Raw genomic sequence first — 27,246 nt, forward strand, 5'->3', positions numbered from 1 at the left:
CCAGGGCGGGGCCCGCGGCGCGGGGGAGGGGCGCGGCCAGGTCCGCGCAGGCTCGCCGGGGCCGCCGCGCCGAGCCGAGCGCTTGACTATATATGGTCAAAGCTGGGGGCGAGCCGCGCGCGGGGCCGCGCTTCCGGGTTCGGCGCGTCCGCAGCGGCTGCGCGCAGGGCAGGGCGCGAGCAGACCTTGGAGCCCCGGCCTCGGACCGCCCCCTCCGAGCCCGGCACGCCCGGCGCCGCTTTCCGGTCCTGAACCCCGGCTCGGCCTCGGCGCGGTCTGATTCGCGGCGCGGGCGGCCCCTGAGGGTCTCGGCGAGCGCGGGGCGGTAACAAGTGGGCGAGGATGCCGTACGAGATCAGTGAGTGCCGCGGCCCGGTGCCCCCGGGGTGGGCGCCCGCACCACCGGCCCCGTCGGCCATCGGCGGGGCGTGGGCGTCTCGGCGGGGTCCGCGGGCGCGCGGGTCGGGGGGAGGTGCGGGCGCGGGCTGGCGAGTGTCCTGCCGCCCTCGGGGCGACCTGGGCCCCGGGGACCCCAAAGTTGGAGCTGTGCGGCCGGGCCCGGTGGAGCCCCCGTGTCCCCGAAGGGCCTCGCGTGGGGGGGGGGGTCGAGGACCAGGAAGTCGCACGGTTCCCTGCGCTCCTCCAGAGTGGCGGCCGCCCCTCCCGCTGGAGGCAACAGGTGACCGGCTGAGACCGGCCCTGCGCCCGGCTCCCCTCCCCGCGGCCCTCCGCTGGGCCGGGGGCCGAGGCGGGGCGCCCCTAACGCGCGCCGCTGCGTGTGTGTCTCCGCAGAGAAGGTGTTCGCCAGCCTCCCGCAGGTGGAGAGGGGCGTCTCCAAAATCCTCGGCGGCGACCCCAAAGGCAACAATTTCCTTTACACCAACGGGAAGTGTGTCATCCTAAGGAACATCGACGTGAGTGCCCCCCTTCCCCGCCCGGCACCGGCTCGTCCCCGAGCAGCGGGCCGCGCGGCTCTTGGGTTAATTCTCCTTCCCCTTCCGTCCGATCACCCCCCTCCCCCCAGTGGCCTGGGAAGGAGGGGACGCCACAGCCCCGCGCAGCCTTGGGACCACCCCTAGGAGCCCAGGAGGAGGGTTTCCAGCTCATCCAGAGCCGGTTCTCGTCGTGGGGAAACTGGTGCTCAGATGGGTGCAGTCCATAGGGGAGGGCTCTGGACTCGCGGGGTCCCCCAGGCGCAGGAGCTGCTGCTTGACCTCGGGGTGTCTGGGGACCTCGGCCTCCCTGATCCCTGAGCCCCAGTTTCCTGCTCGGTAAAACGGAGATGGTGAGGCGAGGTCCAGCCCGGCACCACTGGCACGCGCCCAGCCCTTGGTGAACGGCACCAGGCTTCGTCACTAAGAGCACCCAGGGTCTCCCGGTGGGGCCCAGGCCTCTGCTCCAGCCTCACCTTCCCCCCACGGATCCGAGCCCCAGGGCAGAGTCAGGAACCGGCTGATTCCCATGAGTCACCGGCCCAGGCTGGCATCCTGTGCCCAGGCTGAGAGCGCTTTCAGAGCCAGTTCCTTGGGAAATCCTTGCCCGCTGCTGTGACGGCTCTGGGATTACCGAAACGACCCAGTCTGCTTGTCATTCTCCTCACTGCCGGGATTGCACACTGGGGTCTTTTTTCTCCCTAACTCAGTTCGGGTGACAGTATGGGGGATGGAAGCAAGAGGTGCCAGCAGGACCATTGGGGTGGGGGTGGGGTTCTCGGCCAGGCTCGGGCCTCTTGCACAGTACGGAGGTGGATGATTGTGCTTTGTGATGCTCCCCAGGGGTGTCAGGTTCACATCTCTGTTGGGATTGTCACTGATCAGATGTGCCTGCCTTCAGGAACCTCGCAGCTGGCTGAGGGAATGAAGAGGCTCTGTGGGCCTCCGTCTCCTTGTCCGGGAAAGGAGAGGCCTGGGGGGGGGGGGGGTCGAGGTGCTGCTGGCTTTTGCCCCCATCTCTCTGGTGAAGCCGGCCGCTGCTGTTTCTCTGCTGGGAAACGGGAGCTCCGTTTGGCACTCCCTGCCCAGGGTTGCTGGGCACCTCAAGTGAGGGGGCGGGTGGGTGTGAATGTGCTTTGCGGGTGCTAACAGCCGCTCTGCTACTCACACGGGTTCCTGGAAAGTGGCTCTGGTCGCGCTCAGAACTGGCGGAAGCATCGCCAAGGACTTAGGTACTGATGATCCAGAGAGCGCCAGAGTGAGGGCCTGAAAGTCGAGAGAAGTTGAGACGGCCCTAAGTTGATACTCACTTGTAATTTGACAAGTGAAATGGAAGAAAGCCTCTCGGGCATGCAGAGCGTGGACCCCTTGGGTTTGCCGGACAAGGCAGATGCCTATGCGTTCCCTTCCAGATGCAGAGCTCACACGGGGCAGCTGCTGTGTCGGGTACCCCGAACAGTCCTGACTCTGAGCACCTCCTGCGACCCCACAGTGGGCCCAGTGCTCGCAGAGGGCTGCAGGCCGTTAGGGGAGGGAGGCCAAGAACTGGAGCTGGTTCCAGTGAAGAAGCTGTTCACAGCCGTGGACACGCACCCCCTTTGCAGAGGCATCCCCTGGCTTGGAAGCCTGCGCTGTTCTGTCTTCTGAGCTCCTCCCCTCCGCCCCCAAGTTTACTGTTCTCCTTTGAGGGCGCATTTGCTTTCACTTCCCACCCATCTGAGTTTCTGCAGGGCCCGGACAGCATCGGAGGCTGCTGGTGTGTCCCTCCATCCTCTGGGTGTGAGTCGGGCACGTGGCCCTGGTTTGATTCGGGGGCTGCTGGCTCTGCAGTGAAGCTGGTGAGACTCTGTTAGGAGAGCAGAGTGCTCGTCAGCGTGCAGGGGCCTGGCAGGAATGGCAGGAAGACAGCCGGTTAGAGGGCAGGCTCGGCACAGAGAAGGGTCGGGAAAAGGAGGTGGGGGCCGGACCCTCAACGCGCCCAACCCGTATTTGGGTTTCCCATGTGTCCTCCCCGCGGAACAGCAATGCCATCCCCAGCTGTTCAGGCTTCCAGCCTTGGACTTGGTTCCAGCTTTCTCTCCCACACCATGTTTAACTCTTCACGGAACCCTACTGATGCTCCATTCAAAGTAACGTCAGCATCTGACACGTTTGCACTCCTTCTGCTTCCACCCCCATTCGAGCTCCATCCTGCATTGCAGAAGCGGAAACAGCCCGGACTGGGCTCCCGGCCCTGCACTGGGTGGGTACGGGAGACTAAGCTGCTCCTTCGCCCTTCCGCCCTGCGGCTGATAAGGCCTCTCCGTCCAGCCTCGGGGCACACCTCCCGCTCCTCGAGGCTGCACGAAGGAAGCAGAGGTGCCGTGGGGCCCTCAGCACGGAGGCTCCGAGCACCCGCGGGCTCGGGGAGGGCAGCTGGGAGGTTGCAGGTCTGCCGGGTCAGGCAGCGTGCTCCAGGGCCCCGCCCTGGTCCAGAGGGCACCGGTGAAAAGTGACACAGCTAACGGTCGGATCTGCAGTGGAGGGACTAGATTGCTGTGTCTGAGACTGGAGGCAGGGTTAGGGGAAGCCACTCGGGGACGTGTGCGTCACTCAGCAAGCGCTCGTCGGCCCGCCCAGCGGCCCTGGCTTCCTGGGGTCCCCGCACACATCCAGCCCCCGTCTTGCTGAGCCCTGCCCGTGGCCGCAGTGCCCAAGATGGAAACCCGTAATTCTCGGGCAGTTTTGCCCACGCCATGCTGAGGGGTGTTTGGCAATACCCGAGGGCATTTTTGTTCTACGAGGGGGTAGGGGCCGGGGATGTCGTCACACACCCTGCAGTGCACAGGACTGCCCTGTGACAAAGAACGATGCAGCCCAAAGTGTCCGTAGTGCCATTGGAGGACTGACAGATGACATTCTGATGCACTAGGGTTAGCACTTCCCGTCCTGACTGGTGGGGAACGAGAGGGAGGACCCATCGGGGTCGCAGAGCAGTGAGGGAGGCGCGGGAGAAAGGGCACTTCTGAGTTGGGTTTTGGGGGATGAGTAAGAGTTCTCCAGGAGGAGGATTGAGACAGCAGGGGAGGGGAGAACCTAGGCGGGGAGTCCCGTGTCCGCTGAGCGGGGGAGGAGTCTGGCTGCGTCCTCGGTCCCGTTGGAGTCCCGCAGGGTGGAGAGACGTCAAAGCCTTCCTGGCAGGAGAAGAAGAGGTTGCAGCCTGCCCCGGGAGGCCAGCGGGGAGGCCGTCCTGTTTCTGGCTGGGCGGTGGGAGCCGGCCCTTCCTGGGAATGGCTCGCTCGGGTCTGCGCCCGGCTCCAGCCCTTGGAAAGTGCCCTTCCTCCGCCGCCTGCCTCACCCCATACAGGGCCATCCCTCAGTGTTACAGGGTGCAGTGCTGTGGTGACCTCTGGCCCTGCCTCAGCGCCCAAACTGAGGAATGCGAACGCTCTTTGGGGGCACGGGGGTGGCTCAGGTAGGGCTGGCGGGCAGCATATGTGGGTACCTGTCCCTTCTGTGCTGGGTGGGGCCGGTCTCCTGGGCAGGGCAGGGCTGGGAAAGCTGTGGGGAGTTCGGTGCTCCCCAGGAGGGCCCTCTGCACAGCAGGCGGCAGGGACAGTCTGCAGGTGGGTGCTGAGCCTGCCCTCCAGCAGCACTACGGGAGCGCCCTCCCTGACGCCCTTCCCTGAATCAGCTGCTCACCCCAATCCTGCTTCTTGGTCTCCAAGACAGCGGGGGGCTTGGGAGCGGGCAGTGGGGGGACACACTGGGGACAGCGGGAGTGTCTCTGCCGCTGGTAGCCCAGTTGCTTTGGAAGAGGGATGTCTTGTCCAGCCCCGGTTTCTGGGGCTGAGCCTGCCGGGGGCAACCTTGGGAGTTCCACATACCCTGCCCTGCACTTGAGGTGCTCTGCCTGTTCGGGGGTGGGGTGGGGGGAGTTCCTAGGCTAGCCCCCTCCCAGGGCCGCTCCCTGCTCTTCCTGTCATCCAGCCTTCCCTGAAGGGTCACCGGGCTGTCGGTGCCAGCGTGGGGGGCTTTCTCATCTGTAAAGTGGGCTGGTAGTGCCCAGCGTGTGGGCTGTAAGACCTCTGTGGGTCTAGAGAGAGACCCCTGCACGAGGCCCTCGGGTCGTGGCCCATGCACACTGCGTCTGTGGCATCTTTGGGGGAACTCAGTGCTGGGATGGGGGAACATGAAGGGCTAATCTGGGCAAGAACAGGTTGGGTTAGGCAGACATTTAATGGATACCAGGCACCTTAGTTTTACTGAGGGGTAATGTAGATGGAAGACACATCCGTCCATTTTAAGTATGTCCAGCTTGAGTTTTCTGTGAACCGCATACGCTCCTGTAACCACGCCCATAATCAGTAATCAAAGAACATTCCAGTCATTCCACAAAGCCCCCCTCTGGCCCCTGTGGTCAGTCGGCTCCTCCACTCCCAGCCCCTAGCAAGGACCGACCTGCTCTTGTTACCTTAGGTTTGCCTTTGCTAGAGTCTCCCATCAGGCGTCCTGCATTATGTTTGGGGTTCACCGCATTGTTGGGGTGCTAGTAGCTGTTCCTCTGTTGCCAACTTGGGTCGGTTTGTTTCTCCGTCTCCTGTCGGGAGGCCTTCGGGTGGTCTCCAGTTTCAGGCCGGCATGGAGAAAACATCTCCGACCCTTCATGCCCGTGACTTTTTGTGGACTTGCACGTTTATTTCTCTTGGGTAAATGCCTGGAAATGAATTGCTGGGCTTTTGTAGGGTGAGTACATGGTTAGCTATAAATAACTGGCCCAGCCATTTTCTGGCCGTCCACATTCCCACCAACAGCGTGGAACGTTCCAGCGACCCGTCCCCCCACCCCCATGCTCGCTGTTTGGTGGCATGTTCTGGTGAGAATGGAGTGGTATCTCATTGTAGTTTGATTCACATCTCCCGGAGGACGGGTGGTGCTGAGCACCTTTTCACTTGCTTATCTGCCATTCATACTATCTTTTTGGATATCTGACATCTTTCTAATTTCATTAGCAAATGTTTGTTCCAAGGTGAATTAATTTATGAGTCACATAATAATAAGTGTTAACTCTTAGGGGAGAGAGAGAAGGACCATGAAACTTCCTTCAGAGGGCATTTCTTGAGCACCTGTTATTTGCTGTGATAAATGCATATGAAGGAGATCAAAGAAAAGTTGGAGGTGAGGGACTGGAGTGTGCGTCCTAGCTGCCCCTGGGACATGTGGAGTGCTTGGGAAGCAGAGGAGAGGACAGGCCACCCCAGGAGGCTTCGTGGAGGAGGTGGCTTTGTTTAGGTCTGCTGCATAAGTAGTGTGAGCAGCTAGGAGGTGCTGCTGGGGGAGGGAACAGCACTCTCAGAGGCCTGGGGCTGCCAGGGTTGGCAGGAGGTGGCTGGTGGTTCGCAGGGCTAGTTAGGGTGTGCTGCTCTGGCCTCGGTTGGGAGGCGTGGAGGGGTGTGGGGTCCTGTGGCCGGAGGCTGAGCAGAGTCCAGCCTCGGATCTTGAAAGGAGATGAGGGAGGGGAGACCTCTATGTGGCCAGAACAGGTTGGGGGTCAGTAGCTGCACCTGCAGCAGCCTCACCCGTGGGAAGCTGCCTCTGAGAGGGTGTTGACCGTGGGTTTTGGGGATTCGGGGGCCAAGTCTTTATTCCTTCCTGAAAGCAGGCTCAGCCGCAGAGACAAATCAACAGCATCTCGGGATGGGGGGGTGGGTGCTGGGATCTGCTTTCAGTAAATCATTTGTTAAAACCTTAGTGTTGGGTAGTAGAGATGCTCCTAGTCCCAAATGCTGGCCCTGCTCTTGCTGCAAAGTCCAGCCAGCCTTGGCCTTTGCCATGCAAGGGGCAGGAGCCCACACTTCCCACAAGGGTTTTGACAAGGAGGGGCTCCCAGCCCCGTGCCCCAGTCTGTTCTCGTACCTCAGGCAAAGGTGGTGTTGGGTCCCACCCTGTGTGGCAGCCGGGGACAGAGCTGCTTCTGAGCCGGGGGTCCTGCTGCGACTTAAAGAATCAGCTGCAGCATGCGTAGGTAGGAGAACGTCAGAATCAGGTTTTTGGAAAGGAGACTTTCATGTGTGTAGTCACAAATACCTAGGAGAGGGAATTACCGTGACCTCTCTAACCACAGACAAAAAAGAGCTAAAAGCACCTAGACTCCTACCGCTAGAGGTAGGCAGGTGGGTAGGCGTGCGTCTGGGGTTTTCTTCCCGAAGCTTTTGAGTTCAGTTTCGTGCCGCTTCCCCTCGACATCCAGTCGTTGGGGGAGGGGAGGGGAGTTCGAGGGCCCCCTCGGTGCCTTGCGCTCACTCGCCCCCCGCTCCACCCCCACAGAATCCAGCCATCGCGGACATCTACACGGAGCACGCGCATCAGGTGGTGGCGGCCAAGTACGCGCCCAGCGGGTTCTACATCGCCTCCGGAGGTACTGTGTGCGTGGGCCCGGGGGGGGGGGGGGGTGGTGAAGGGGTGTGGGGGTGGCCTAGGGAGCCACTGTGATTGGCTTCTGGGGGCCAATAAGAAAAGTGTAAGCCCTCCCAGAGCCCCGTTCCATTACTTTTTAGTTTGCAGCCTGCCAGCTGGTTGGACCTCAGAGGTCAGCAGAAATGCTCTTGTGAGGCTGGCCAGGGGCCTGGGAGGCAGCCGGATCAGGGTTACCGGGGCTCGTGAGTGTGTGTGTGCGTGCGCGTGTGTGCCCGCGGGCTTCTGAATTGAGGCTTTGTCTGGTGTCACCCTTATCTGCTGCTCCTTGCCTGGTACCCAGCACAGTGGCCGCCTCAGTCTCGGCCAGCGCCCATCTCATTCTTGGTCTGGGCCTCTGCTCCGTGGCCAGACCCTGGCGCAGCGCGCGGCCGGGCACAGAGCACTTTCCCCTCTGACGCTGCCTTTGTTCGCCTGGTCCTTTGAGGTGGATCCTTTTCCATTCACAGATAAGAACGGGAGGCGCAGAGTTAGTGACTTACCCTGACCCCGCGTCCCATTCAGTCACACACTCAGCGGGGGTCTGTTGTCTGCCTCACCGGTGCCCAACCCATCTCGGGCCCCAGGGAGGGCCTGGTGAGGAGCTGCTGTGGCCCTCCACAGCCCCAGAGGGTGACAGAGAGGACCAAGTGGCTGAAGGAACTAATCAGCCAGTAGGGAAGGGCTGGGACTCACAACAGTGGCTATTTTGTCTGCCCCGCCCTTGCCCCAGGCCGGCAGGGACCTGTCCCTGAAGGGCTCACCCCTCCCTGGCTGTGCGGCCTTCCCTGGGCCTTCATTTTTTGTAAATGAGCTGCTAGTACCTACCAGGTCACTTTGGGAAGGGTCCGGTGTGGCGATGCATGTAAATTACATAGGACGGCTCTTGTGTAGTAGGCACCTGACGACAGGTGACCATAGTGTCTGGTCACCAAAGCCGGGGCGCGCCAGGGTGACAGGCATTGCTGGCTGAGCTCAGTGCCAGCCAGGCGCGCCGGGCTGTGTGTGAAGGGCTTGGCCAGGAGTCTGGCTCGTAGAGGGCACTTAGGTTTCTGCGTTGTGACCTACTCCGACTCCGTTCGTAAAACTTGCTCTCATTTGTACCCTTGATTTATTTTAGCCGTCTGAAGTGTTTTTGTTCTGGCCTAGCTTGCCAGCAGAATGCCTCTTCGTTAAAACCCCAGGAGTTGGCCCTGGTGCCTTCTAAGAGTGTGTTTTTTCAGGAGAGCAGAGTGGGGTGGGAGCCCCCCTGCGTGTGCAGCTTCCCTGCCCAGGACCTTGAGACCTCGAGCCCGGCAGCTGAATCCCTGGCAAGCCCAGGCTGCCATGTCCCGTGTCCCCAGATAGGGTGCTCTCCCCCACAGAGATCTCGGGCCTTCAGATGCTGAGGCAACGTCCCTGAGAAAGACTGGTACAGAGACGGTTGCAGAGGACAGTCCACACAAGTCAGGATGGGCCTGACGTTTTCTTCCCAACGCCCCGGTTGAACGGGGAACCCGGGAGACTCCAGCTGCACGTGGGTCCAGGTGTCCCTGGGTGGAGGGCACATTCGCACTTGCAGCACACGGGTCCTTGGCCCCGATCGGAGACAGGAAGACATGGGCTGCAGCGATGAGAGCCCTGGGCTAAACTAAACCCTGTGTGTGTGTGCGGTTTGCAGGGGGGAGGGGGCAGCTGAGCAAGCACCAGCTCTCGGGCTGAGCGTGTTCCCGAGGGCCTGCCGGGCCCGCGTGGGTGGGGTTCCCAGGGCCTCAGAAGCCTGCCGCTTGCTCCCAGATGGGGTGCCAGCCCTCTGCTGGATCTCGCAGACTCCGTGAATCTGGCTGGTCCTCGTCTGCTGAATGTTGGAACCCAAGGTGTTCACGCACGCCCCAGCGTGCCCTGGGCTGCGCAGTATGCGCCTGGTTTCTGTTGGCAATGCAGCGACAGTTTGGGGGAGGCAGGGGTCCCTGGTATACCCATGTTGTAACCATGAAGAACTTCAGTCCAGTGCTAAGGAAGTTGCCCGAGGGCCATGGGCCATTTTGATCCCCTATAAAGAAAGACGGTTATAAAACGAGGCTGCGTCCCGGGTTTGTTCCCAGTGCCCCCGACTTTCTGCTGCCCGTGCAGACCTCGTAATCCGGCAGTCATGGGTGGGGGGCACAGACCCGGCCGTGGCCTCTGGTTGGTGAGTGGCCGGGTATGGTCACCTGCAGCACACCTCCCACCCAGGCGACTGTGGCCAGCTGCAGCGGGCCTGGCAGCCTTGGGCCCACGCGGCTCTCACCACCCTGTCGCACCCACAGATGTGTCTGGGAAGCTGAGGATCTGGGACACCACGCAGAAGGAGCACCTCCTGAAGTATGAATATCAGCCTTTCGCTGGGAAGATCAAGGACATTGCTTGGACGGAAGACAGTAAGAGGATCGCAGTGGTCGGGGAAGGAAGGGAGAAGTGAGTCTCCGGCCTCGGCCCCTCCCTGCCCATGTCCCCTGCTTTGCTTCTTCCGTGAGTGTCCCTGGTGGGAGGGGTGCAGTGACTCCCGTGTGCCAGCTTGGACTAGTATGTGTTAAGTCCCCATAGGTGCCAGGCCCTCGGGCCTTCTTCACAGAGGTGTGAGCAACGGGTCACGGCTCCTTCAGGGTCTCAGTGGCATGTGATGATAGGGGAGCCCCTCTGGCTTTGTCTACGGCCCAGGCACCGTCTCTCTGCCTCTAAAGTCTTGGGACTCCTGCGGTCGTGCCCGCATTGCAGACAGCAGGGAGAGGGAAAGGGAGAAAGGGAAAGATGGCGCTCCTAAAGGGCAGGGCCAGGTCCCTTCCCGCGGCTGCCACAGGGCACACCTGCCTGCATGGGGGACTGGACATTCTCTCTAGCTGGGCACGTCACCCCAGGTCCCCTGCGAAGGAAGATGGGGTGAGTGGAGACTGAGTAGGTGGCCCTCGGTGGCTGCTGCACTCACGGGTCTAGTGACCAGCAGGGTCAGTCAGGGGTCCCTCTAGGGTACTGCGCTGCCTTCAGGGGCTTGAACTTGGTGGGCACGTGTCTTTATCTCTCTTACTAGGAGGCTCTTTAATGTACATCATGGTAGGTATCAATTCTTCCATAGTGTTTCAGGCCATTCTTGTGGGTCTTAACAACGTCTTTATTTGACTGCACATAGTACCCACAACAGTACGTTTGCACTGAAAGCCAGGTCTCCAGGAGGGGGTGGTGTGCGTGGATTTCCTGGTCCCGCCCAGCAAGGAGACGAGGGAGCCCCTGAGCTGGTCCTGCGGCAGGTGCTTTCTAAGACACCTTCTGCGTGGGGGGCTTGTTGGCTCTGGGCCATCAGACATGTTTGGAAGGGTCTCCAGTTCCTTCTGAAAGGCACGTGTCCTTGGTGCTTTCGATAAATACCGTGTGGAGCAAAACCACGGTGCCTGCCTGCGGGGTGTGCACAGCCGGTCACGGGCGAGGCTGCACTGTGCCATCCAGCTTCTCGGGGTTCATTTTTGCTTCCTGGGACTCCTCTCGTTGGTAAAGGTTTGGCGCCGTCTTCCTGTGGGACAGTGGCTCTTCGGTGGGCGAGATCACGGGGCACAACAAAGTCATCAACAGCGTGGACATCAAGCAGAGCCGGCCATACCGGCTGGTGACGGGCAGCGACGACAACTGCGCCGCGTTCTTTGAGGGGCCACCATTCAAGTTCAAGTTTACAATTGGCGTAAGTGGACTTCCCTCTGGCATGGTTTTGCCTGAACTTGGTGGTTTGTGTGTGAAGCCAGTGGAGTCTAAACCTGTTAGGTGCTGATGGCAGAGAGGTCACGGGCACACCAATGGTGTGGGGGACAGGAGGGCTCGTGAGGGAACGTCAGCCAGGGCACAGCACGCCAGTCCCCCGTCCTCCTGCACTTAGAGTGGTGGGGACGGTTCCAGTCCAGCAGGGGGACCCTGGGGCTTCGCCCTGGTACACTGTGCATTCTGGGTGGGGGTAGGGGCGCCTGTGAGCGGGGTGACCAGCCGAGCAGCCTGGCCTGCGGGTGTCCTGTTAGCGAGGGGCCACCCAGGGCTGGCATCCGCCTTCTCGCTGGTTGTGCCGCCTTGAGGCCTGCTGAAGCCTCCAAAGTGGCAGAGGAGGTGAGCTTCCAGGGATATTGGGATTTGTCTCCAGTGCCTTCCCGGGGAAGGATGACGGGCGCAGGGACACCCCGTAGAGTGACACATGATGAGCAGATTCGACAGGCGTTCTAAATGCCCCTGGGACGTGTCACAGGCTTTGGCTGTAAATGGCTTTGGGGTCTTGGTCCCCACTATCCACATGCTCCTGACTGCACAGGGCCTGACCCTCTCCAGGCCTCCCTTTTCCCGTCTGCAAGGTGGGTGTGGGAGCGTCGGCCTCAGAGCACTTTAACCAGGAACTTGGGCTGTGCACAGCCTCCCGCAGGCCCCGCGCGGCTCTGTGTCCTGCCCCATCGAGGGCTCGGTGAGGTAGTGCGCTTCAGGAGGCTCCTTGAAGACTCCTGTTGGCTTTGATGACAGCCCAGTGAACCCTAAACATCGGGCTGGGCGGAGCTGGGACGTTTGACAGCGCTGCCTCAGCAGGTGCCTGCGGGCAGGCCCTGGGCCGTGGGCGGAACTTCCAGGCACGGGCTCGCTTGGGTCCCGAGGGCTCTCCCGGGGCTCCCTGGTGGTAGTGAGGTGGCCTGTGTTCCATCAGGGGACCGCTGAGCAGGGTCTGGCTGATGCCTGAGTGGTGTGTGCCCTCTCCTGGGACCGCTGCCTAACTGTGGAGGGTGGGGTGGGGCTTTGGTGAGGCCGGTTCATGGCTGGTGTTTCCTAAGTGGGGACACGCACCGAGGAATGTGGGGTGAGTCATGCTGAGTCAGACAGCTGCCTCCTGGCTGTCCCAGTGGAGCTGTGTCCGCCCCCGCCCCCCCAGGCCCTGTGTGGTTTCTGGGGAGGATCTGGGCTGCAGTGGGCGGGGTCCTTCCCCTGCCTGGGAGGGGTCGGTTCCTCCTCGCAGGTGTGGATTCAGTAGCACACAGGCTCAGCGGCGGGTTGGGGGAGCCGGGATCTGAGTCCGGGGCTCCCTCCGGCCTGTGCCCTCACTGCCCGTCCAGCCTTCTCCATGCGTTCGCTTGGCCAGAATCTCCTTTCTCTTTCTGTTCCCCTTTCTGGCCTGAGATACAGCCCTCACCCTGCGGCTCCCACCCGAGACGGGGGGTAGGAAGGTTTGCCCAGCTGGCGCCTGTCTCCAGGGTGGGCTCACAGCTCATCCTAGGTCTTCCTGTGGAGCCCATCGCGCAGGGGTCCTGCGTAGGGACCTCAGAGAGATCAGAAGGGACTGTGAACATGAGTGGGGGACACTGGGATCGGCCCAGCACGGCAGCCGATGGCTCTGCAACCTTTAGGCCGGTCGCCCCGCAGCCCTCCCAGGAAGCGGGGTAGCAGGGTGATGAAGGCCCGCCTCCTCTGGCCCCGCTGAGTTGGGGGTCTGGGGGGAAGGTCTGTGCAGAACTTCGGGCTTCCGTTGGCCCAGCGTGGAAAGGACAGGAGAGTGCTTGAGAACCCCCCCAAACTCCCCGTCAGTGCTGGCGACTGGGCTGAACCCGCGACTCCCGGCGCGTATCTGCCCCAGGCCCTCGCAGCCCTGCATCAGGCTGCCTGTCCGCCCAGGTCCCAGCTGCCGCTCCCATGTTGAAGCAGAACTGACGCTGTGTGACCCGTGAGCACAGCTGCAGTGGGGGGCCCCTGGCCTTCTCGGGGCGGAGGTGGGGCTCTGCAGCTGGCTGCCTGCAGGGGGTCCAGGAAGGGCGTTTCACTCCCTGTTAGCACCGCAGGGCTTCAGTCGCGACTGTCATTGGAAGGCTTGCCTTCCTCGACAATTAAGCAAAGTGGGATTTCTGGTGGTGGTTTTTCCTTCTTCCTGGTTCCGTACGACGGGGCAGAGAAAGCAGAAGTGTTTCCGCCTACCTGTTTCCTTGTTCACGACAGAGCAGAGGAAGCAGCGTCGGCCCTTAGTGCTGGTGGCGCACACGCTGCCCCGCCTCGTCCTCAGCCGCCCTGGCCTGGCGCTGGCCGGGCCTGCTGCTCGCAGGGCCACGTGGCGTCGGTGACGGTTGCGCTGGGAGGTCAGCAGGGCACGTCTCCTCCCCCTGGTCTCCTGAGCAAGGCTTGGCTGGTGGCAGGATGAGTGACGCGGCCAGCGAGTGGCCCAGGGAGGAGGAGGACAGGTACTTTGTCCCTTGGGCAACAGGAGGGGCAGGCGGAGAGCGTCCCCCTTTGTGCCCCCAGCCCGGCTGGGGCAGGTGAAGGCGCCGCTCAGGAGCTCCCGAGCGAGGAGGGCCGGCGTGCGGGGTCGGGGTGGCGGCGGCCGAGGGAGGACGAGGCAGCACTCCCGGTTCGGGGAGGAAGCCCGCTTCAGAGCCCCGACCGTGGGGGCCCGCGCCCTGCCCCAGGCCTGCTTCTCTCCAGGAGCTCGTGGCAGGGGCGTGAGGCAGGTGGGCCCGGGATTCGACGTGGGGGGACAGCGGAGGCTGCTGGAACCAGGGAGGGCTCCCCAGGGACACCTGAGCTGCCTGGAGTCGGGCCATGGCGGCTGGCGGCGCTCTGTCCCTATCAGTGACACGGGCTCAGGTGCGCCAGTCACTGCCCCGTCACTTTACGTCTGCTTTCTCAGTGGAGAGAGGGAGGAGGTGGCGGAGGGGGGCTCGTGGTGGTTGGGGGCGGGCTGATGACAACGGAGGGGTCCTGGGAGTGTCAGCGAGTGCTGGCTGGAGCGGAAGGTCGCAGGAGGGGGCCCACTACCCAGGGCCTTCCACGCCGGGACCGCCACAGCGAGAGCGGAGGCTGGACCCCCAGGGCTGCCGTGAGCTGCTAGGGTGGTGGGGGAGGGACAGGGGCCGCAAGCCAGCGCAGTCGATGGCAGCCGGGTTGGACAGCCGTAAGGCCCCCGCGGTGCTGGCCCAGCCGTTCCTTCCTTGTACCCTGACCTTCCCTCCCTGAGGAAGGGGCTATTTTTAGCTCCCCTTTTTTGGTTAATGGGCTGTTCGTGGCACCTTCCCTTTCAATGGGCTATTTCAGGAGCACACAGCCATCTTCTCATCGAGACACTTGGCTCCAGTTGCAGGAAAAGCTGACAGGAGTTTCTAAAGCCGCTCAGCACTCGGTACTTGATGGGGGGGGGTATTTGTCTGTCCAGCCCCCACTAAGCCCAGGCCAGCAGGGCCCCCCAGCAGCCTGCGTTGCTACAGGGCCAGGAGGGGCGTAGTGGAAGGGAGCCAGATCACGTGCCATGGGCCGTGTCCCGGTAACGTCGAGGCAGCTGGTGCTGTGACTGAGGAGACGGGGACAGGCGTTTGGGGAAGGCCTTGCTGCGGAGAGGTGGCGGCATTGTGACGGAATCACCTTGGGCACTGCCGCATCAGGAGGGCGCTCTGACCCCCATGAGCCAGGCTGGGGGGTAACACCCCGTCTTCCTCTCGGGTCAGCAGAGCTATACCTGCGGGCGAGCTCATCACGGCGTCAGGCTCATCACGGGAAGCCTGGCCGGCCTGGCCTGCCTGTCCCCGAGTTCTGGGCCCCATCTCTTCCGGCCAGAAACGGTTTGGCCTCAGGGCCTGGGAGGGCCTGGCCTGGAAGTACGACCTGGACCATGTGCGTCCGTGGGAGAGCAGTGCCTACGTGGGGGACCCTGTGTCCCCTGGCAGCCCGTGTCCTGCCGACCCAGAGGACTTGGCAGGGACGTGGCTCCTTGGACCCCTGGCTCGGTGGTGCCCTGCCAGGACCCTCATACCAGATGTCCCTCTCCTGGTCTGGGTTCCTTCACCTGTGTATCTGGCACCGTTGACCTGAAGATTCTTCCGTGAGCGTCAGACGGCATTGGTTACACGCATGTTCCGTTCTGGGGCCGCCACAGCAACATGCTGCCGCCTGGCCAGTGTCGGCAAGGGCTGGTGGCGGCGGGGCCGGGCGCCCTCTCATCCCTTCCTCGTCTCGCCCAGGTTCTGCCAGCCCAGGCGCCCCCAGCTGGTGGGAGCACCTTCACACAGTGTCCCCCCTCTGTGCTCTGTGCTGTGTCTGAGTCCCCCTTTTCTGAGAAGGACACCAGTCACCGGAGTGGGACCCACCCTAGTGGGCTCATCTTAGCTCTATCACATCTGCAAAGGCCGTGTCTTATTTCCAAATAAATGAGGGCATAAGTCAGCGCTTGACCTTGGAAGGGGCCAGGAGGGGCAGCTGATGAGCATGGTCTTAGTGTTTATCCTGAAGGTGAGGGTCTGCCCCCGTGCAGGCAGCTGAGCCTCCTTCAGGGGAGCTGATGTGCCCCCGCGGGTGGGGAGCGAGAGCAGCGGTGGCCGGTCGGAGAAGGGGCCGGGCCTGTGTCCAGGCTTTGCTTTTGGGGTTCTGAGAGGATCATTCTTATACAAACCCTTCTCGATTGAGTAGAGAATGAGCTTCTTTACTTTCTCAGGTCAGGGAACGGCCCTGGAGGTCATTTCTCCTCCTCATTTAGATCCTTATTCCTCCTGGAGGTCGTAAGCATTGTCTAATTTCAGTTGATTGCCAGCTCAGTGAGCCCCTGCTGTGTGCTAGGCTTGGGGCCGGGCCTGGGGACTGGGGAAGAGGCCTCGCCTTCGTAGGCAGGAAGCCTATGAGTCGGGGCAAGAGCATCATTCTACCTGCAGACCAGAGAGCATGGAGCAGAGGGAGGCTCGGCTGGGGGACGGAGGCCTTCCAGGCAGAGGTGGGCCTGGGCCGAGGCGTGGGGGCTGAGGCAGCCCTCAGCCGGTCAGGAGCACCTGGGACTGGTTAAGCTCCGCAGTCTCCCTCGGGCTGTGAACTCGCAGTGGGTGTGGCAGCGGTTTGGTGGGCACTGCATGCTTCACAGGGGCCTTTCCTGGACTTCCTGTTGTTGGTGGGTAACTGTCCCCTTTCCCGCAGGACCACAGCCGCTTTGTCAACTGCGTGCGATTCTCGCCCGATGGGAACAGGTTTGCCACGGCCAGCGCTGACGGCCAGGTGAGGGCTGGGGGCCAGGGAGGTGGGGGCTCCTCTGGTTTCCTCTGTGACTGCCCAGAACAGGCAGACTCGCTAAAGCCGGTCTCGGTGTGGGGAGCTTAGGAAGCTCCCTCCTTCCCACCTCCGGGAGCGTGGCTTGGTCACAGGCTGTCACCAAAACACAGCAGCTCAGCTCTCTGTCTCCTTTTAGATGGAGCAGAACTCAAAATCTGTTAGCACTTTTTAGCTTAATTCTCTCTGTGAGCCTCGGTCGGGGACTCTGGTGACTAAGAGCACGTTCACCACTTAGAGGTGCGCGCACAGGTAACCCACACCCCCCCCCCCTTTGTTGAAAGATCCACATCTACGACGGGAAGACGGGAGAGCAGGTGTGCACGCTGGGCGGCGGCAAGGCTCACGACGGAGGCATCTACGCTGTGAGTGTGGCCTTGTGCGTCGGGGCTGGGGCTGGGGCTCCCCTGAGCAGGTCTGCGGTTAGAAGCTTCCGGGTTGGGGTGGCGGGACAGAGCTTCTGGGCCCCGCACTGCGGGTGACGTGGCCTGGGCGCTCGTCCCAGCCCTGCCCGGGCGCGCCGCACCGCCTGGGGCCAGGTGCTTTCTGGGGCCACTTCCCGCTGGGACTCTGACACCTGGTACCTGGTTTTGTTCGAGTAGATTAGTTGGAGTCCTGATAGCACCCATTTGCTTTCTGCTTCTGGAGACAAAACCTCTAAAATTTGGGACGTCAACGCGAACTCTGTCGTCACCACGTTTCCCATGGGCTCCAACGTTCTGGACCAGCAGCTGGGCTGCTTGTGGCAGAAGGACCATCTTCTCAGCGTCTCTCTGTCTGGGTACATCAACTACCTGGACAGAAACAACCCCAGCAAACCCCTGCGGGTCATCAAGGTGAGGCTGCGCCGGAGGCCTTGCCTGCGTGGGGCAGCAGGGAGAAAGCGGGGCGCCTAGCTCGGAAAAGGGGGAGACAGGGAGACCAGTGGCTGGCTGGGCCCGGGTTTTTGGTAGGTAGCAGAATACGGATTGCTTTGGGGGACGTGACTTTACAAAGTGGGAGGCCAGGGGCCCTTGTCCTCCTCCTGTCCCAAGGGGTTCGGCCTCCCTCAGTTTGGGGTACACGGGCTCTGACGTCCAGAACCCCAACACAGGGTGAGGGGAGCGTGTCCGCAGGCCCTGGAGGAGGACCAGGTGGCCTTGGGTGGGCTTGGGCATCCTGTGGGGGTCCCCCCCCCCCAAGGGCCTCGTGGTTAGAGCAGAAAGCGTGAGGGGCGTGGGAGGAAAAGGACTCGGAAGCGATGGAGCCTGAGGGGAGGGGGCCTCAAGGACCTGGCCAGGAGTTCAGGCAGCAGGGAGCCGGCTCCTGTCCCTGTCACCCGGGTCTGCCCTCGTGCCTTCTCCCATTGTCAGCCCTAGTGATTTTGTCATCTCAGGAAACTTGCTACCGGAGCAGGAGCACCTCGGGGTGACCCTGGTGCCATCACGGGGACCCCGCCTCTGCCACCCTCTGAAGAGGGAGCCGGGGTCAATTGGAGTCGGCCAGGGGCGGCTGGCGTGTCGTAGGCCGGCTGGTGTGTCCTCAGCACGCCCCGCCCTGTCTGTCTGCCCCACAGGGTCACAGCAAGTCCATCCAGTGCCTGACGGTGCACAAGAACGGCGGCAAGTCCTACATCTACTCCGGGAGCCACGACGGGCACATTAATATCCTTTGACTCGCAGATCTGGCTACAGGGCCCCTGGCCAGAGACGTGGGAGCTTCTTGTTGCCACGGTGCCAGAGGCAAGGCCGGCCAGCTGGCAGCAGCCACCGCGGGCAGCCACAGCCCTGACCTGGCAGGTCACTTCTCACTTTACAGCCTTGAGTGGGGCCCTCCTGCACATGACTCACGCGGGCCTCGTCCCTCACAAGCAGCAGTCACTGAGTCTTCGCTTCAAAAGGACTTGGAGCCTCTTAGTGGAGCCCTCTTGTTTTATAAACGGGAAACAAGCTTAGATTGCTCAAGTGCCTTATCCAAGTGTCTCTTGGCAGCAGGTTTGGAACCAGAGACGGTCCCCAGAGACCTGTGTGGCAGCCCTTGCCACCCTCGCACCCACTCTCGTGTTTGTGGCCTGGGGCTGATAACCCCACCTCCCAGGACCATGTTGACATGGAGCAGGTGTCTGCAGGGTGCCTGCCACAGGTGCCCGCACCCAGCCTAGCTCCCAGCAGGGACAATGTTGAGTTGTCCTTGTATAAACATCTCCTGGTCCCTGAGCGGCTGTGCCCTCTGCAAGGGGCTGTTCAGGGGCCCCCCGTTTCTCAGGCCTCCACAGGCCTGCCTTGTCTCCGCAGACCTCCGTTTTCAGGCGATCCATGGAGTCTCCCCACGGTCCCAGGAGAGGAAGGCAGATCAGTCACCCCAGCCCCATTAAGTGTAAGGAGATGCAGGGTAAAGGCGGCGGCTATATCCTCACAGGGGGAAAGTGCTAGAATCTGCCCCTCTCGGAGGAGCAGGCAAGTCTGCAGCCACGCAGCTTGGGCCCGCGTCCTCCCCTCCTGGCACCCCTCCTCCGCTCAGCTCATTGCCACCCCGTGTTGGTGCAGCGGGACGCTGACCTCGGGGACTTAAATAACGTAACACATGCCTCACAGCCAAGCACCCGGGGCTTGCGGTTCACAGGCCTGTCCCGCCGAGCTAGCCCAGCCCGCGCTGCACCGGGGGGCCCCGGGCCTCCGTCCTCGGCGCGGTGGGCGCAGCCAGCCTCCTGCAGGTGGGCCCGTGCTCGGCAGCAGCCTCCGGGAGAGCAGGAGGCGGCGCTGGCTCGGTCACACAGCGGCTACCCGAGAGGCCCTGGTCCTCACGCCCAGCCCGCCGCACTCGGGTTGGGAGCTTTCTGCACTGCGGACTGCGCTGGTCAGCATGGTCCTGGGATCTGCTCAGCTGGCCGGTGCAGCGCTGTCCCCAGGGGCTTGGTGGGCTCTGGCCGGGCATGTCGGGTTATAACTGGCCCTGTGGACCATCTTGCTGGTTTACCAGAACACGTGTCTGTCTGTCTGTCTCTCAAATTCGGACCTGGATGTGCACCGGCAGCTCGCCCCAGGCCTAGTGCATGCTGTCCTGTCATTCGTGTCCTCCTCGGGACGAGCGATTGCCCATAGCCCCCGCCCCCCAAGGGGGGCCCACACCCGATCCTGGAGAGTGGCTTTTCCTTAACGGGGCCCCACATTACTGGGATTCCGAGACCGGGGAGAACGACTCCTTCGCTGGGAAGGGCCACACGAACCAGGTGTCCCGGATGACCGTGGACGAGGCAGGGCAGCTGGTGAGCTGCAGCATGGACGACACGGTGCGCTACACCAGCCTGGCGCTGCGGGACTACAGGTGAGCGGCCCGGGCTCCGGGAGCGGGCCCCTGGCCCCCGACGGCCCTGCTGCCGGGCCTCAGGCCGGTTGTGACCTGGGCTTGGGGAGCAGAGCTCGGTTCTGTCTGCACCGGGAAACGCCAGGCTGTTTGGCGGACAGAGGAGGAGCCTGCAGTGACTGGGTGCCATCCAGGTGGTGGTGCTCACCACGTGGGGCAGCAGTGGGCGTGACCCCTTTGCTCCCCTCACCCCCCCTCTCCCGGGCCCCAGCTCCCAGCTCCCGTCCTGACTTCTGACTTTCTCCCGGGCTGAGTCACTCCCGCCGTGCTCAGCCAGCCGCCCCTTCCCTGGGGGCTGCAGCAGCGCTTCCTTCTGCTCAGCAGGAGCAGGAGATGCTGCGCGTTTGCTGCTGGTGTGTGTGGCACCTGCCTGAGCCCCGCGGACGGAGACTGACACGTTCTTCTCTCTGGCAGCGGACAGGGCGTCGTGAAACTGGACGTTCAGCCCAAGTGCGTAGCCGTCGGCCCTGGAGGGTACGCGGTGGTCGTGTGCATCGGGCAGGTAGGGGCCGTGCGCCGTTGGCAGACAGGGTGGGCGGCTGTGGGGCCCGCTCTGAATTCCACGCCGTCCCATGGACCGTAGGATGGAGCAGACTTTTTTTTTTTTAACACATTTTTTTTCTTTATTCATTTTTAGAGAGAGAACAAGGGAGGGAAGGAGGGAGGAGGGAGAGAAACATCAATGTGTGGTTGCCTCTTTCAGGCCCCCAGCTGGGAACTTGGCCCACAACCCAGGCACGTGCCCTGCCTGGAAATCGAACTGGTGGCCCTTTGGTTTTTAGGTCGTGGCTCAGTCCTCTGAGCCACAGCAGGCAGCCAGGGCTCAAGGAGAGCTTTTTACGGAGTGCTGTGGCCTTCATGCACTCACTCACCAGTCCTGTCCCTTCTGTGCAATGTCATCCCCTTCTTCCACACGGAGAAACGGAGGCACAGAGGGCAAGCTGCTGGCCCGGGGCAGAACTGGGGTTGGAACCCAGGCAGCTGGGCAGCCAGTGTGTCCTTGGGCCGGACGCCCGGAGGAGCCCAGCAGGGCGGGCGGGCGCGTCTCCCCTCGCGCACGACGCAGCCCGCCATGGCGGAGCCGTGTGTCTGCAGGCCGTCTCCTCACCCTCGGAGCTCCGAGCTCACAGAGAGGGTGACGAGGACTTGCCGTGCACAGCAGGCTCCTAGCACCTTTGTGAGCGCCTTTCTTCACGGAGGAGACTAACGCTTAGTGACCTGGTGGCTTTCCTGAGGCCGCCTGATGGCAGGGGCGCCAGACCAGAGCGGGGCTCGCTGTTCAGCTCCCTCAGGCTGGTTGAGGACCCTACATGGCTTCTCTTTGGGGATTTCTGGGCTGATGTGCCCTTGATGGAGACCCCAGCCTGACCCACTTGGCACAGGGTTCTGCTACCGCAGGCGCCATCTGTCAGACCCGGAGTCCCAGCCTGTGGGTCAGGGAGGCTGGCGTGGCTGAGCCCCGCCGGCGGGAGAGGCGCCCTTCTAGAGAAAGCTGCCACTCAGCATCCCCGCCCCTCCCGTCCTGTGAGCCCCACGGCTTCGGGGAGAATGGCGTCTGTGTCCCAGATAACACAGACGTCCTGCCAGGCAGGCGTGGCGCACAGCCTGGTGGCCAGTGGGGGTACAGAGGAGCGAGTGGCTCGGAGCGCCTGGGCCGAGTGGGGGAGGAGCTGGAAGGCGACGCTCTTGGACAGGCGGGCGGTGGGCACTTTCCCGGCCTCTGTCTGAACCCCCGGCCTTCGAGGTGAGGGAGTGAGCCGTGGGCTTCGGGCACCTGGGAGGGGCTCTCTGTGCTGTTTCCAGTACAGGGCAGGGGTGGACCTGCCAACCTCCAGGGACGTGACGCATGCGACGCCGCTAGCCCAGTGCGGGGCTCACGTTCAGTGGGCGCAGCTGCCGGTTTTGTTTGCCTTTATTAGGAACTGCACCCTGAGCCTGGGCTCCTTCACCACTGGCCTCCTATCCCCTGGGAGGCTGAGACTCAGGCAGTCTGAGCTGTGCCCAGAGCCCGTTGGCAGGGCCCGGACATCGGAGCACTCAGCCCACCTGAGGGCCCACCCTGTCCCCGTCAGAGCAGGAGGAGCCAGGGCAGGGGTGGCCTGCAGGGGAGGTGCACAGGGAGCCCGTGGGCCGGGGCCTCCAGCTCTGCTGGCTGCCTGCTGGTGGTGGCTCTGGGGTCCCCGTTTTCTCTGTAAGATGGGCGCTGCACTGTCACCCCGGGCTTGAGGCTCATGCCAGCCACGCTGGACGCTTCACAGGCGGCAGGTCAGCGTCACCAAGGGGGTTTCTCGAGAGACCAGGACTGAGAACGCTGGCATGTCGGGCTCGTCCCCAGGGCTGGGTTGCAGCCTCGTCACTTCCAAGTGCCTTTGTCCCCCCCCCCGCGGGGAGCTGGCCCAGCAAAGCGCGTCGATTGCGCTCCCTGTGCCACTAGAGGAACAAGCCCAGGCGTCGGCTCCCCCAGATCTGGTGCTGCCGTGGTGTCAGTGCCAACAAGGGAGGTGACGGGGCATCGCAGCCGGTGGTCGCTGTGATCCCGTGACGAGGACCTGCCACTGTCCTGTCGACGGGTGAGCGGGGAGCGTAATTCAGGGCCCCCGCCTGGCCCCGCTCCCAACTGGGTCGGGAACGGAGCCCAGACCAGCACCGAGCGCTGGGCCCTGTGGCCTCGGTCTCACCGGCTGCCTGCGTGCTCCCCAGATCGTCCTGCTGAAGGACCAGAGGAAGTGCTCCAGCATCGACGACCCTGGCTACGAGCCCGAAGTGGTGGCGGTGCACCCCGGCGGGGACATGGTGGCAGTCGGGGGCACGGTAAGGCCTCTCTTCCGCACGCCCTCTGCTGGGGTGTCTGGATTGTGCGGGTGTCTTGGGTGAATAGGAGGGAAGTGGAACTGGGACCCTGGGCACCAGCTTGGGGTACCTCCTGCCGCCCAAGTGACAGCCCCCGTGGTGACCGTCAGTCCGCGAGGGCTGCCCACTCTGTGGCGATGCCTGCACACGGCCCAGCACCAAGGAAGGGACACCTGGGGCCCAGCCAGGAGACCTTGAGCTATCTCTGGCACACGGCCGCTCAGCTGTCCTGAGGTGGTGGCAGGTCCCTGGTTTGCTGCTGGAGCAGCCTCGGGTGGTCGCAGGGACAGCACCCACCCTGGTCACCGCACTTCCTTCTCGCTCCGCCCCGTGAGCTCACCAGCTCATTCCAGCCAGCGGGGCGGTTCTCAGTGCCAGGCCCTGGGGCATGAAATGGAGGGCTCCGCGCCCTGAAGGGCGTGTGCCGAGGTGCGTCCACCCTGGTCAGGCTCCCTCGGCCGGTGGGACCATCACCATCACTGCCCAGGTCCCTCCAGCGGCTCCGGCTGACGGGAGCTGGCAGGGGTTGGCCATGGGCATCCCTGACCCAAGGTCCGGGGCCTGGGGAGCGCCTCTAAAAGTGCAGATGTGCCTTCCCCGAGAAGGGGTGCCCTGGGCCACCACGAGGATGGGGGACTTGCTGGGCAGGGCAGGGGTTCCCCAGAGGGAGCCAGGGGTCTGACGGAGGGTCTGGGGAGGGGGTGCCGGGGACCTACAGAGCCCCGGGGAGCTGATGAGCATCGGTGTTCCTCAAGCTTGGCTTGTGAGCCCCTGCACTGGAACTTTCTGGAGTATTTGTAGGATGTGGGGAGTCCCGAGCACCCAGACAGAATCGGGGATGCCTAGGGTCCCTCACTTGACCACCTTCCCGAGTCGGGGGGGGGGTGTGTACACGCATGTGCCAGGGCAGAGGCTCACTGCCCCCTGTCCCTGTCCCCTGCAGGACGGGAATGTCCGCCTGTACTCCATCCTGGGCACCACGCTGAAGGACGAGGGCAAGCTTCTGGAGGCCAAGGGCCCTGTGACTGACTTGGCGTATTCCCCCAATGGCGCCTTCCTCGCCGTGTGCGACGCCAGCAAGGTGGTCACGGTCTTCAGCGTTGCTGACGGCTACTCGGTGAGTGGGCGGCCTGTCCCCGTCGGTCCTCGCGCTGCGCAGTGCAGGTGGTGAGTGCAGGCCGCGGCTTCACCCTCCTGTTGTCGCCGTCCAGGGAGAAACACAGGACCATGCCCCTCTTTGCTCTTGGAGCACGAGTGACATGGGACACGACCCTGCCACCCAGGAGCTTGAGGGCTGCTGGTGAGAAAGGCCACTGTCGCCCGCAGGCCAGGGAGCTGGCGAGTGCGCCTCAGCTGGGCGGGCCGGCTAAGTGACTGCCTGGCCGCTGGGCCTGTTTCTCTGGGCCGAGGGCTAGGGCTCAGGTTTGTTTCTTGTCTCACTGCTGTCTGAAGTCCAGGAAGGACGCACAGCTTGGCCAGCACTGCCTTGCACTTGGGAACCCTGGGCGGTGGATCTGGGAGCGAAGGCCCGAGGCCCAGACACTTGGAAGCTCCCTGCTGTGAGCAGAACGGGGCGCAGGGAGCAGCTGGGGCGCATCACACGTGAGGGCGAGAGCTCCCGTTTCCTCTGGGCAACGTCTGTCCTGCGGCACAGAGGGACCGCACTTGGGAGGGACAGGCAGAGGCAGCGCCTGACAGCGAGGCTCTCCAGCCCCTGGCCCGCGCTGCCGCCAGCCAGCCCCACCCCCGACATCCATGACAGTCCCGAAACGTGCAGCAGAGTGGGAAGTTTCCCACCTAGACTCCCGTTAGCGTTGCTCTGTGCCATCACCCACCGCTCAGGTTCTGGTGCATTTGAAGTAAGGCAGAGGCCGTCTGTGCGTTCCCCCAAGTACTGCAGCTGGCGGACGGCGTGCTGAGCTCAGTCGCGGCTTATCTTTGCTGTAAGATGTACGCGGGATGCGGGCGCGGGGGGCAGAAGCGTGCGTTTGCACGTGCTCACCTGGGACCGCGCTGATGGCTAGCCGACGACGAGCCTCATTCAGGACGTAGGCGCCGTCTCCAAGGGTGGAACCCACCGAGGCAGGAGCAGGCAAACTGGAGAGAGACAGCCACAGCTAAGCTGACCATTTCTGGGGACGGGGAACGAGACGGGGTGCTTTCTCACACTGGGAACCCCTGAGACAGCTTTGGGGCCGGGCGCACTCTGCAGGTGGCTGTGTGCAAAGCCTGAGAGCCTAGGGCTCTGCCAGGCCGCCCCGTCCCCTGCGGAGGAAGAGAGGGGGACCCCTCATGCTTCCCATTTCCGCACTTCTCTGGTCGGGCCCTGCTGTCTGTCGCCTCGCTGGGCTGAGAGCTCTGAGGGTGGCCGGCATGTCCAGCGCTGTCCAGGGGACTCTGGGGGACGGGGCTGGTGCTCGACACGGGGCTGCACCCTGAAGTAGCAGGGGCCTCGTGGGTTCTTACGAGGAGGCTGGGAGTGGGAAGCATTGCCTGGCGCGCATTGTCACCAGGAGGCTTGGGGAGGGCACGTTCCCCTGGCCTGAGCCCTGACCGTTCCACCCATGCCTAGGAGAACAATGTGTTCTATGGACACCACGCGAAGATCGTCTGCCTGGCCTGGTCCCCGGACAGCGAGCACTTTGCCTCTGGTGGCATGGACATGATGGTGTACGTCTGGACCCTGAGCGACCCCGAGACCAGGGTCAAGATCCAAGGTGACTCTCGTACCTGCCTCGGCTCCCTGGCAGCTGGGCCCAGGGCTCCGGTGTCCCTTCTGTCTTTCGGGGGAGGCCGTCCGGTGAAGGCGTGTCTTCCTCCCTCCGTCAAACCCCAGGCTCTGCCGGTCCGTGCTGGGCTCTCGGAGGGACCGAGAGGTCCCAGTGTGAGAGCAGGTGGTCTCCGTACACGCGACCCGTGCTGCGTCAAGGGGCCACTCTTGACATCTCTTAGTCCGTTCAGACAGCTGTGACAACTCCACACAGCCAGTGACTTACACAGGACAACTAGTTGCTCCCCGTCCTGGAGGCTAGAAGGCAAGGCCAGGGCGCCAGTGTGGTCGGTCAGGGCCTCTTCCGTGTCGCAGACTTCTCGCCATGGGCCCCCGGGCGGTGGGGGTGCTGGGGTCTCTTTCACGAGAGCATGACACCTTCCGTGATCTAAACTTCTCATACCGTCACCTTGGGCTCGGCTAGGTTTTCAGCAAACTTTGAGGGAAGAAGAATGTTCCTTCATCATCAGCCCCTCCTTCCCCCATCCTTCAGCCTTGCATCTCGGCTACAGCGGCGTCCAAGAGACGCAGCATGTGAGCTACACATGGACTTGAAATTTTTCTCGCAGCCACGTTTAGAAAAGAAACCGGCTATTTCTAAGTCCGTTCCGTTTAACCCAGCGTATTATTTCCACACGGTGGCAGCAGCTCACATCGCAGGCTGTCATCCTGCGATGTGTCCAGAGCCAGCGTAGGGAACACCTGCTGTCACCGCCGTCCTGCCAGACCCTGGCCCTTCCGAGAAGAGAGGAAGGGAGCTCCGAAACAGCGGGCGGGGGGGGGGTGTCTCGGGGCCCAGCGGTTGTATCTGGCACGGGCCGCCTCCCCGTCCTTGTCCGAGGCGCAGAGAAGCTGGGCTTCCTTTAACGGCGTTCCTGTTCCGCAGATGCACACCGGCTCCACCACGTCAGCAGCCTGGCCTGGCTGGACGAGCGCACGCTGGTCACCACCTCCCACGACGCCTCTGTCAAAGAGTGGACAATCAGCTACTGAGGACCCCGCCTTCGGACGGACCGAATCAGGGACTACAGTTTAACCGCAGCAGAACACAGCATTTCTCTCAATATTTCTGTAACGCCCCCGCGCCCCTCGGGAGGGAGCAGCCCTCACTCCCGACGACCTTCGTCTCCGCAGGGTGTTCGTGTCTATCCACGTCCTTCTGAAAGCTTTAGACAGTGACAGTTTGCACATAAGAAATAAAGCGAGCACTTAAACAGCGTGTGGAGCCTAACTCAGACCCGCCCCAGCGCAGCCCGCGTGCGGAACATTCCAGAGGCAGAGCCTCAAAAGCACACAGACCGCTCCCGTGGCTCCTGCCGTGGAGCGAGGGAGGCCGTGTCCCACGCCCGCCGCAGACGCGGCTGCGCTGGGGGAGGGGGCGCACCCGTCACGCGGTACCGCAGCGTCAGCCGCGCCGCCCGTTACCTCCAGGAAGCCTCAGAGCCGACGGGCACACGCGTGACCTTGTATTTCAGTCAGTTTTCGTGCTTGAGTTTAAGAACAGAGCCATGAGGGCTTTTTGCTTCTTTTTTTTTTTTGGTTTTTAATGTGTCTTAAGTGTTGCTTGTCGTTCACAAGCTAGGGGGTCAAGGGCGCTGTCTCCAGGATTTAGAGCCCTTGCTAGCCAGACCGAGGTGTCCTGTCACCATTTTACTGTCAGCCTTGGACGTTCTTCTGTCCCCCTCCCCACTTCCCGTCCCCAAGAGCAACGATTAATTTAAAGGTAAAGATGAAGTCGCTGTAACCTGTCGTCATGTCCACCTTCCCTTTTTCAGAGCAGAAATTAAAAGGAAGCATACAGCACGGTGATGGGGCGTTTTTTGTGTGTGTCGGAGTCACTGGTCGGTGTCGGCTGAGAGCGGTCCCTCCCCCTGCACTTGTGAC

General features: G+C 62.8%; 1 protein-coding gene across 1 annotated transcript; it reads left to right on the forward strand.

The window, feature by feature from the left end:
- Positions 1 to 327: 327 nt before the first annotated feature.
- On the forward strand, positions 328 to 27,162 carry WDR1 (WD repeat domain 1). Its single transcript, XM_090267075.1, has 15 exons — positions 328 to 358; positions 793 to 914; positions 7,239 to 7,329; positions 9,653 to 9,800; positions 10,872 to 11,052; positions 16,272 to 16,349; positions 16,685 to 16,765; positions 17,003 to 17,236; positions 17,956 to 18,048; positions 19,552 to 19,703; positions 20,157 to 20,244; positions 22,443 to 22,553; positions 23,536 to 23,709; positions 25,165 to 25,309; positions 26,249 to 27,162. Exons 1-15 carry the CDS (start codon positions 343 to 345, stop codon positions 26,353 to 26,355), a joined length of 1,821 nt encoding a protein of 606 aa, XP_090123201.1. The 5' UTR covers positions 328 to 342; the 3' UTR covers positions 26,356 to 27,162.
- Positions 27,163 to 27,246: the final 84 nt, after the last annotated feature.

This window comes from Furipterus horrens, unplaced genomic scaffold (assembly GCF_987537825.1).
Source record: "Furipterus horrens unplaced genomic scaffold, mFurHor1.1.pri manual_scaffold_2, whole genome shotgun sequence".
NCBI lineage: Eukaryota > Metazoa > Chordata > Mammalia > Chiroptera > Furipteridae > Furipterus > Furipterus horrens.

What these genes read in the sequence shown, in the direction of transcription:
- WDR1 (XM_090267075.1), top strand. An exon ending in CGGCCAGCGCTGACGGCCAG is followed by an intron (nt 16,350 to 16,684) that starts GTGAGGGCTGGG and finishes CTTTGTTGAAAG; the next exon opens with ATCCACATCTACGACGGGAA. An exon ending in AACCCCTGCGGGTCATCAAG is followed by an intron (nt 17,237 to 17,955) that starts GTGAGGCTGCGC and finishes TCTGCCCCACAG; the next exon opens with GGTCACAGCAAGTCCATCCA.